The sequence below is a fragment of the Triticum aestivum genome, chromosome 4A (genome assembly GCF_018294505.1).
Source record: "Triticum aestivum cultivar Chinese Spring chromosome 4A, IWGSC CS RefSeq v2.1, whole genome shotgun sequence".
Lineage (NCBI taxonomy): Eukaryota > Viridiplantae > Streptophyta > Magnoliopsida > Poales > Poaceae > Triticum > Triticum aestivum.
The window spans coordinates 424,976,505-424,987,891 of NC_057803.1; the positions used below are offsets into that span (position 1 = coordinate 424,976,505).

At 43.5% G+C, this 11,387-nt stretch overlaps 1 protein-coding gene across 1 annotated transcript; it reads left to right on the forward strand.

Moving 5' to 3' along the window:
• The first annotated feature begins 3,387 nt into the window (after positions 1-3,387).
• Positions 3,388-10,471, forward strand: LOC123086208 (auxilin-related protein 2). The gene is made up of 8 exons (XM_044507925.1): positions 3,388-4,109; positions 6,484-7,900; positions 7,988-8,141; positions 8,327-8,424; positions 8,625-8,690; positions 8,913-9,002; positions 9,122-9,298; positions 10,023-10,471. The coding sequence occupies exons 1-8, from the start codon at positions 3,502-3,504 to the stop codon at positions 10,059-10,061; spliced, it is 2,649 nt and encodes an 882-aa protein (XP_044363860.1). The 5' UTR covers positions 3,388-3,501; the 3' UTR covers positions 10,062-10,471.
• The last annotated feature ends 916 nt before the right edge of the window (positions 10,472-11,387 follow it).

Consider the following 11,387-nt stretch of genomic DNA (forward strand, 5'->3'; position numbering starts at 1 on the left):
TGTGTCCCAAGATAAAAAATATTTATATACCCCCAAACGTATTGACCACCGTATCGGGGAGAAGTATGTTGTCCTTCTGTCTTGTTGTTTTTCTAGCAGATCTGAAATATGTTGTCTCACGATTCATAGGGAGGGAGCTATGTCTCCAACTATATTGTGGATCCAAAGATCTTTGGGGAAATTTATCCCTACCTATGGTCCACCGAAGAAGAAGGAACCGATCCGGAGGAGGTGGAGGATGCATCCTCAGATGAAGATGAAGCCCCGCTACCTCAACCTGGAAATTTTCACACGGAGCTCAAGAAGTCAAGCCTCCCCAGCAAAACTAAAACCCAATCTATCCCTTCTCGTTTTCTACAGGATAGCAAGCCAGCATTATGCAAAAAGATATTAAGGCTTGAGCTAGAGAATGAGGATCTTAGGGAGGATAATTTCAACCTCAGACGCAAGCTAGAGAAGAAGAACATGACTACACCACCACCATCATCATTTTCCCCATCGAAGGAGACTTGAGCAACGGGTATGGGCACTCCCCTTGGCTTGTGCCAAGCTTGGGGGAGGTGCCCCAGTATCGTATCACCACCACTATCTTTCCCTTTATCTATTTTAGTTCGATCTTTAGTTATCCTATGATCTAGTTGAATAAAAGTTTAGTTCGATCAGTTTTCGAGTGCTTGCTTAGTGATCTATCTATGTAATCGTGTGCGAGATATATAACAAAGAGTAGTTTGAGTTTTTGTTTCTTTACTCTTATGCTTCAATAAAAATGAAAAAGAAATAAATGAAAAAGATCATATGCTAATCTTATGGTAAGTAATGACATCACATAAGGAAAAGTATAAGTGGTAAAATTTATTGAAGATTTACAAACATAGCATTGGTCAATGATGCACTTCATGAAAGAATTAATAAGCGAAGAGAAGATTCACATGCAAATACACTATCTTGGACATCTTTCATGATTCTGACCTGATGACCCACAATTATTGGGGATCAATCATGATTGTCACCTGTTACAAATTATCTTGCTATTAAACTACCTGTTACCAACAATTTTAATGCTTGCAAAAATTATCTTGCTGAAAACCACTTGTCATTTCCTTCTGCTCCTCATTGGGTTCGACACTCTTACTTATCGAAAGGACTACGATTGATCCCTATACCAAGGACAGGGAAGAAGAATAGGAAAAAAGTTCAGGCGGTGTGGTTTGCCTTCATGGACGAAGAGATAAGACAGAAGGGCGACAACGGTGGGCAGGCCCACACAAGGACACATGTCATCAGGTGGAGGGGGTGATTATGCCAAGAGTTCAGTCGGGCAAAGAGAAGTGTTTTCCTGATTTTAATTAACAATCACTTTGTGTACAGTTAGCCATGTGTATTTGTGTTGTCTCAGTCGGGCAAAAAGAACTGTTTTCCTGACTTTAATTAACAATCGCTTTTGTGTGCGGTTAGCCATGTGTATTTGTGTTGTCTTATCCTTTTGCGGAATTTAAAAACTATTGTGTTTTGATTGTTGGTGGTTTCTGGGTTACAGCGTGGATGGGGGTTGTATCTTGCCAAATTTATTTTATGTACTGTGGGATTATAATGTATTTTAATTCTTAAAAAGGAGATACATGTTCCAAAAAAGATTATATAAGGAGAGAAGCGTTTTGGCATATGGGAGCATGTGCTCCTCGCTTTCTGAATGAGTTTTAGCAATATTTTGAGATGTTACAAGATCCTGAAAAAATGATTCTCTCTTATATCTCAACATTCTACGTGCACACAAACTTGTCATGGAAAACTGACAACTTTTGTGTCACATGTAAAAAAGACAAAATTTAGTGTTAAAATAGGCTTTTCATGAGATATTTTTTTGTCTTTTTACACAAGGAGTATAAAATGTCGGATTTTCATGAAACTTGGAGTGCGCAGATACAATGATGTGATGTACATGTCAAATTTGTGTTCGGAATTTTTTAACGTTTTGAAATATATTTTTCAATGGCAGGAGCATATGTTCCATATGCCAAAGTGAATTTCCCTTTTTTGCCACTTTGTTCCTGTTGACAAAATATGGTACCTTCTTTTGTGAAAAGAGAAAATATGGTGTCTGATAAATAATGCTCTTATTTGGATGTGGCTATTCTGCACCGGGTATGAACAATAAAAAATATAGTTTGCTCTTCTTTTGCCTTTTTTTTGTCCAGCAGTGAATACAAAATTGAGATGAAAATTATGGCATTAACAAGCATAATACAACTTTCCAATTCAACCATCAAGTATTTCGAAATTCATTTGTTATATTATAATAAAAATGGATGGGTACAGCAACGCGCGCTATTATGGTCTAGTTGTGATATATGTGTTGCCACTCCTCTTAGCCATCATTGTTGATGGTGGTCACATTGTCCACCTATTTTATGTGATTGTGATCAATCCCAAGACGATGATGATCATCCACCTCCTCCTAGGTTGGAAAGTCTTAATGGAAGCTCCAATATTCCTGACCAAAGAAGGGAAGCCGCTGATTTGCAAACATTCCTAACCAAAAGAAGGAACAAGAAGGGGGGCCAAGATACGAACGACTTGCAGTTCAACGGGAACGCTAGTCCCATTGCCGCGGCGGTGGTGGCGGTGACCCTCTCACGGTAACCATGATGAGCGTCTGCGGAGGCAACCCCACCACACCCCGTCGAGCACGGTCGACGTCAGGTCCTCCTCGAAGGCCACCGCGCAGAGGATGGGAGAGGTGGAGCCGAGCCTCCATGGCATCCCCTCCCTCCCTCTTCTGCCATGGCACACCTTGCTGCAAAGAGGAGACGGTCTGGGAGCGGCATGGCTTGCCTTCTCCGATGCCCGACGCCGGAGGAGCCAGGATGGGATGACCGAATGGTGGAGGCGCGTCGTCGGCGCGGGCGGGCTAGTCCTCGTGCGATGGATTTGGGGGCGGCGGCGGAGCTGCGGGAAGAGGATGAGGGGCGTGGGGCTGGAGGAGATGGAACAAGAGAGAGGTAGCGTGTGCTGATTTTCTTTCTATCGCTAAAAGTTCCTCCAATTGGCTATCGCGAACACACCTGTGCCGATGTGGACAGAAGGACGAAGCGACCCTTTTATTCAATTGTCCAGCATGAACCTCTCTTGTCATTGGCCATCACACACAATGTTCATGTGATGATGTGGACTACGTGAGACGCCGTCCTTATAGCGTAGCTTATTATTTTGGATTTCAGGCAATTTCTATGTTTGCTGAAGTAGAATATTTATTTGGCGTTAGATATTTTTTCCATAAAACAGCACTAAATTCCTTTTTTAAAGAATTTGGCATGCATGCCAACCTCCGGTGGGCTCCACCCCCCATACACCGACCGAGGGTGCCAACGAACGTGCCAACAAAGAGAGAGAAAGACACATCACCACCTTCCTCCCCTTTCCCACCACTTTCTCTCTCCCGATCTCTTCCCCTTCCTATCCCCTGCTCTCCGGCGAGGCCGCCGCCGCCGCCGTTCGCGGGCCATGGACGGCATCGAGGGGCTCCTGGCGAGGGACTTCGGAGTGCGGCCGCAGGGCAAGGCCGCGCCCATGGCCGCCGCCCGCGGCGGTGGATCCGCCTGGCCCAACCCCAGATCCATCCCCGCCCCGTCCTACGACGGCCTCTTCGGCGCGCCCGTCCCCGCGGCCTCCGCCTCCGGTCCACCCCTCGACTCGATCTTCGACTCCTTCAAGGGACCCTCCTCATCGTCGGCGGCGGCAACTGGAACCAAGCCACTGTTCGACGACGACTTCTTCGAACCGGTCCGCGGGACGAGGGTCTCCAACTCCACGTACGACAGTGACGGCGTGTCCGGGGCGGGGGCGGCGGCGGCTCCCGCGTACGATGTGTTCACGAGCAGCAACCGCTCGGCTCCGCCTTCCTATGACGACTTCCTAGGGGGCTTCGGCGGGAAGCCGCAAGCGGAGGAGATAAAGAGGTCGGTGGTGGTCGAGGACGACGACGACCTGCTGGGAGGGTTCGGAATGAAGCCGGCCAGGGAGAAGAAGTCGGTGGTGGAGGAGGACCAGCAGGGCAACGGGTTCGATGATCTGATCCCAGGTTTCGCCAGTAGCAGCCCTCCAAAGAGTAGGTGAGCGCTCTAGCTTTTGCTTGTTTAGATTAGATCTGCATTGGGTTTGGTTGTTCATTCTTGTGTCTCAGACTAGTGTGATGTTGGATAGGTTGAACTGAAATGTGAAAATCTAGAACAGAATCTTAGTGAACGTTAGAAGCAACCTTATGCAAAGAGAGCTTCCCTGGCATCCGTGATTAAATTGACGAAAAATAACTGCTGATCTTCTTTTTTCCATGCTTGTGCTGATGCGTTTGGGTGTATCTTAAATCAGTTGAGATTATAAGAAAAACGTATGCACTATATTGAGCCTAACATGAGGAAGGGGCCGAGAACAGAGTTCGCTTTCAACACAACAGATAACGAAAATTTCAAACCATTAGGTATAGCATAAAGTAACAATTAAAGTTTTGTAAGACTAAATAAGTAAAGGACTGGACTAACGTCCAAACGTTTGTTTTTAAGGGATAGATCCGAACGAGTCAATCTCTTCGATCCAACTCGTCCCTCCTCGTTCCCTTCCGGTTTTTCCCCAGCGACGAATCAATCTCTTTTCTAGCGTGGTAAAAAAAACTGTACGAAACTGGAGTCGAACACATTACCTGATGGTACACCATAGCTACTCGTAACCTCCTGATCTAGCTCCAGTTGTTGTCAAAATGAGGTTAGATAGTATTTGTACCGGTACGTGACGTGGCCACGAGACAAATAAACTATTTTCTTTCTTTCTTTTTTTACCGAATTTTTCCTTCCTTTGTAACGTCTTTTGTTGTTGTAACACACTCTGTAACTTTCTCGTAAAGAGCATGATAAATTTATAAGCCATAAATCTGATAAGTCACACACAAACATGACGATAATTTTTGACCTAGAGAAAAAAAAGTTGTTGTAACACACCCCGATAACTTCTTTGTAAAATGTATGGTAATTTATATACCACCAACCTGATAACTCACAGATAAATAGTGCGGTAAATTTTGTCCCCGAGAAATAAAGTTGATGAAAACATTCCCTGGTAATTTGTGTGTAAAAGAATGGTAATATACACACCATAGACCTGACAAAAAGTTGATGTCATCCTAGATTCTTTGAATTTGAAATTTTAGAATGTTTTGTAGTTCAAACCGGCGGTCCGACTGAAAAATCTTTTTTTGCATAAAAAAGTCCATTGCGGCGAGACCTTCTAAACTAGATCTGATGTTGATATGTTCCGACATCTTTTTTTTAATGTCAAAAGTTATCACGCCAGGGCTAAGTAAGTTACCATAAATTGGTGTGTATATTATCATGTTATTTACATAGAAGTTACCGAGGTCATATTTCCAACAATTTTGTGCCCCGGTTCAATTTTACCGTGGTGTTTGTGTGTAAGTTATCACCCGTGTGATGCATATATTATCATGATATTTATAAAATAATTTATAGGAATTTGTTTTCAACATCTTTTTCTCCTGGTCAAAAAGTTATGATGGTGTTTGTGCGTTAGTTATCAGATTTGTGATGTGTATATTACCATGATACTAACATAGAAGTTATCGCGGGTGTGTCTTCAACAACTTTTTTCTTCACGCAAAAGTCACCGTGGTGTTTGTACCTGACTTATCATGTCTAAGGTGCGTATAATGAACTGATATTTGCACAAAATTAACTGGGCTTATGTTTTCAACAACCTTTTTCCCTGGGTTAAAGTTATCACGAGCGTGTCTTCAACAACTCTTTTTTCCAGGTAAAAGTTACCGCGGTGTTTCTACCTATGTTATTAGGTCTACGGGGTGTAGGATGCGCTGATATTTGCACAAAGTTTATCGGGGTTGTGGTTTCAACTACTTATTTTTCCGGTTCAAAGTTATCACGATGTTTGTACCTAAGTTATCAGGTTTATAGTGTGTATATTATCATGCTATTTATATAGAAGTTATCATGAATGTGTCTTCAACAACTTTTTTCCGCAGGTAAAAGTTATCGTGGTGTTTGTTCGTAGGTTATTTGGGAACGGAGGGAGTACATGCCATGCGTTGCTACTATTAGAGATCTTATGTGCCTTGGCTGGTAATTCTTACTTTTCTCTTCCACGTATATTACTTCTTCAGTAGTACGGTATGTTCTCTGCTAGTTCATCCAATAGCAGTACAGTGTCAAAGTTCCCGAAGCTGTGGTATTCAACTTTGCTGATGCCAATTGAAAAACCTTTTTCTCCGTACTGATGGGTCAAAACCTCGAGGAAGATGACTGTTACCAAAAGATCTGATGATAGAAGCATATTTAACGAATAGACCAAGTTGTGCATTTTGGTTCCCATAAACCTCACACTTCTATTTTATGCTATCTTCTTGCTCATTTCATACAAGTTCTGTAAAAAATGTGTTCCCATAATATTCATTATAACTTTTAGGAACACTAATGACGATAACAAAAAGAAGCCAGCAGTTCCAGCTTCAAAATCAACAGCCAGCTTCGTAGACGATCCATTTGTTGTCCTAGAAAGAGTTTCTGTTTCAGGTTCCGCATATCCATCCCCGGGGAGATTCACAGATCCCTTGGAAGATCTTGATAAGTCTGCAAACGCTGAAGGCATGAGTGTTGATAGTGCTGCTGCTGCTGATAGTTTATTTAAGGATTCAAGTGCTTTTGACCAGGCCCCAAAATCAGATCCTTTGTTTACCTCGGAAATGAATGGCGACACCAAGGATAGTCATCTACAAAGCAAAGCCCGAGAGTCAAGTTCTGTACAAAGCTCGGTGAAGAGAAATCCAGCAAGCAGATCTTCTCTGGAGGACTTCGGAAATGGCATGGCGAAACCACAATCTGCAAGGTACTCTGATATTCATGTCGATGACAGTTCAGAGAGATACAGTGGCAATGGTATGGATAATCAGTCACCGATATCTACTGAATCCGAAGACGATATATGGCTTACAGTTTCTGAGATCCCTCTCTTCACTCAGCCAACTAGTGCTCCGCCACCTTCCAGATCACCGCCACTTCTTAAACAAAAACCCCTGGGTGCAAAAGCAAATGTAGAAGATGACGAGTATGTGTCACAGTCCAGCCAAAAGCACAACCAGTACAAAGATACGCCAGAGCAAGCAGATGATTCTTCAGTAGATGAATCAGAAGGTGTTGCCATGGGAAAGCATCAGATGCCTGCTTATTATGATAAAAATGCTTTTGATGATGACGAAGAGTTTGATTCAAATTCATCAGCTCGTGAAGAGAGAGAAAGCCAGGAAAGATTGGAACATGCGCGAGAAATGAGACTAAGGGAGGAACAGAGAAGAGTTGAAAAGGAGAGGGTATTGGAACAGCAAAGAGAGAAACAAGCTGTTGAGAGGGCTACGAAGGAGGCACGGGAGAGAGCAGCTGCTGAAGCTCGTGCAAAAGCTGAAAGGGATGCCCGCCAACGCTCACATCGTGCTGCTGTGCAGAGGGCTCATCAGGAAGCCCGTGAGAGGGCTGCAGCTGAGGCTAAAGATAGGGTTGCAAGGGCTGCGGCAGAGGAAAGGGAGAGGGCTGCTGCTGAAGAAAGGGAGAGGGCTGCTGCTGAAGCCAGGGACAGGGAGAGGCCTGCTGCTAGGGGGAGGGCTGCAGCAGAAAGAGCTGCTGCGGAGAGAGTTCAGCAAGAAGCAAGGAAGAGAGCTGAGCGAGTTGCGGTGGAAAGAGCTGCTGCTGAGGCTCGACAAAGGCAGGCAGCAGCAGCTGCAGCGGCGGCAAAAGAAAAACAGAGCACACCAAATGATGTTGAGTCCTTCTTTCGTATGGATGCTCGAGATACTAGTGCAGCAAAGCAGAGGGCCCCAACACCAACAGTGGTACATTCGAGCCCCAAAATATTTACATAAAATGAAGTCTGGATGCCATTTACTAGTGTTACCTTTTGCTAATGTTGAACGTTTCAGGACTCTATGTTTGATTCTCAACCACAAGGTAGAGGAACAGTTAATGGATCACAGAGAACAGCCTCTACGTCGGCCTCTACCAGAAAAACAAACCCACCATCAGCCACAAATATTTTTGGCAATGGTCTATCTGACCTATTTGAATTTGAAAGTAGTAAGCACTGGTCTTCCCAAAATAATACTCCCTCCATCCCAGAATATAAGAGCGTTTTTGACACCACACTAGTGTCAAAAATGGTTTTATATTATGGGACGGAGGGAGTATTAGCTTGTAACTTCGTAATGATATTCGTTCCCAAATTTTGCAGTTTCGGTGATTCATTTAGTATTATTTTTCAGCCCGATCATCATCTGACGCATTTCAAGATGTTGAGGGGGAGAGTGAAGAAAGAAGACGTGCTAGGTTAGAACGTCATCAGAGGACCCGTGAGCGAGCGGTAATGTTCCCACCTTTTCCTGTCAGTATAATAGTAGATAGATGTTTTTTTTTGAAGGGTAATAGTAGATAGATGTTGCCCAAGATTAATATTGCTGATTCCGTATCATATTGTTCTCCCTTCTCCCCTGTTATAAAGAAATGACGGATATATTTTATTCTGCCACCACTGTTCGTCATATAACAATAACATATCTGCAGGCAAAAGCTTTGGCTGAGAAGAATGAACGAGATATGCAGGTTCAGAGGGAACAAGCAGAAAGAGATGTAAGTGTTGTGTTGCCCATATAACTTGCAACTTGATTCTGCTTATTTTAGTTGATGTAAACAGTCTATGCTTTCTGCTATTGCACATTATTTTCAATATTTCATGGACTCTGCTGGCCTTTTCTTTAGTTCGTAATAGGGCAACATGTCTCGACCCTTTAAGCTTGACTTTCTTGGTTGCTAATAGGCACTCTACTCATTTTGATATTTTCTTGATTCCAGAGAATTGGTGGCTCATTAGACTTTGAAATTAAGAGGTGGGCTGCTGGAAAAGAGGGCAACTTGCGTGCTTTACTATCAACTCTGCAATATGTGAGTCAACATTTATTCTCCTTGCGTTTTCACCGGATTCGTGCTTTATTTTTGGGTGCTATCATTGTTTTGTTGCATAAACACGCTCACTATTTCCTTAACACTTCCCTTGTGAATAGATACTTTGGCCAGAGTGTGGATGGCAAGCTGTATCCTTGACTGATTTGATTACTGGTGCTGCTGTTAAAAAGCAGTACAGAAAGGCAACGTTATGCATCCATCCTGATAAGGTGCAACAGAAGGGTGCGACTCTTCAACAGAAATATATTGCTGAGAAGGTCTTTGACATGCTCAAGGTGTGTATTCATGCTGCTTTGCAACAAGTATAATAGTGACAAGTTAAGATGTTATTTTGTTAGAGAACCATCATTACTGCCCTAACAATGTGTTAAGCATGCCACTTTATGTGCTGACCTAGGGCTACCACAATTATTTTGTGTCGCTTTCGTTCTGAATCCCTTTCAGATGAGGCAAATAGCGTTTGGCCTGTAACTCAGCTTGGCAAATGGAATGATATACATGGTTTGCCCTGCTGCTTGGAAAAAACACCAACTGAGTTGAACACTTGATAAGTGCGCTTTTCACTTGTGTTGCCTTGAATGTTTAACTCAGATGGCCACATCTGCACAGGAACAATCAATAGACTCGCTGTAATGTAGTAACTTTCACAATTAAGTTTCTCTCTCTAGCCTTGTATTTAATTTGTTTCTGTTCATTCATGTCAACTAAAACTTGGATGGATGGCTGGATGCCAAATTAAAGCAAAAAATCCTTGGTGTGTTCTAGATTAAGAACATACTGAAAGGCTCTGAGATCAAGATCAATGGTCCGAGCAACCTAGTAGTAGGATTAATCTTTGTGTCATCCATATTAACTGTGGATTTACCAAGTTGTGGAGGCCTATCCTACATGCTATTGTAATTCACATTGGTTGGTCGCGATATTCATCATTGCTATTGATGAGAAATATATATTTGACATTGTAGCATTCGCTTATCTTCTTATATTTATATAAAACAGGAGGCATGGAACAAATTCAATTCTGAAGAGCTGTTTTAAGCCATCCCTGTGAATGTACAGCCAGTTTTTAACTAAGTGTACCCACGTGAAGCCCTGGAGCATTAAGATGCAGCCGATCTTCTTTTTGGTGCAGCTCCATCAAAGTTATCAGTGTATAATAGGTTCTGTTCAAATGCAGACTTCTGTTCTTTGAGGATTACTGGCCGGTTGCTTTGGGATGATTCTTTTTTATATTATATACCTTGGAGGGCCAAGATTACATGTATTTCTTCCACACCATTTGTCTATAGTCAGACCACAGAAAGTCGAAACCACAGTTTATGCTTTACTTGAGATCTTACAAGAAACAGATGTACAATTATGCTTTGCCCTTTGATTATTCTCACGCTTGTACTCCACAGTGTGCAGTTTGACTATTAATTCTCAACATGATTTGGAATTTTGGATTACCCTGCAGTTTGAGTTTCCTCAAATACTCACAGCTTAATTTGCTTGCCTCACGATTTCCCATGCTATGTCATGCTCCTCTTGCATAAGCACAGAATAAAACGTGTGGCCTTAATTGCAAGTAAGGCTGCTTTGTGTGTGTGTGTGTGTGTGTGTGATAGAATTGGCTCTTATGCTTTCCCCTCTCTTCCTCTCCCTTAAGAGTCTCCAAGTCGCCCTTGACTCCTCCCTCCCTCCCTCTTCCTTGGCGGGGGGGGGGGGGGGGGGGGGGAGGTTGGGTCTTATCAAGTTATTTCCTTCGTTTCAAATTACTCGTCGTGGTTTTAGTTCAAAGTAGGTTTGAAGCTTTGGCCTGGATTTGCTTTGACGGTGTTTAGCCTTGTGCCGCTAGAGTCCAATTTGCCGTTGCCTTCATGATGCATGCGGTGGTCGTCAACAACCCTCTTTGCTTCTCCTCCATGGTGGAGAGGAAGGCGGATCTAGCGTCAGCTCCTAAATAAGAGTGTGGTCACACCGAGCTGATCCAACATGGCAGATTTCTAGATTGGGGATATCGGCGTGTCCCCCACTATGGCTTGGGCTTACTCTGCGGCATCTCACCAGATGCTAGCTTCCGGCGAGGTTGGTGTCCCCTGTGCTGCGGAAGGACCTACGAAGTGGATCTGGAGGCGTATGACGGGGATCTCAAGCTCAATCAATGGTGGTTTTTGGAGGAGCCACAACACCCTTGTTGGCCGGTCGGTTCCCTCCAGCGAGTCGTCGAATCTTTGAGTCGAATGCGGCCATTCTCATTCCTCCTGGCCTTGATGCCACATAGGAGGCAACACTGCTTCTTGTTGGAGTCTGTGGTGAGCAACCGCAAAGGTCTTGCTGGACCAAGTGGTTCGACCTTAGTGCCGGTGATGATTGTTCCATGAG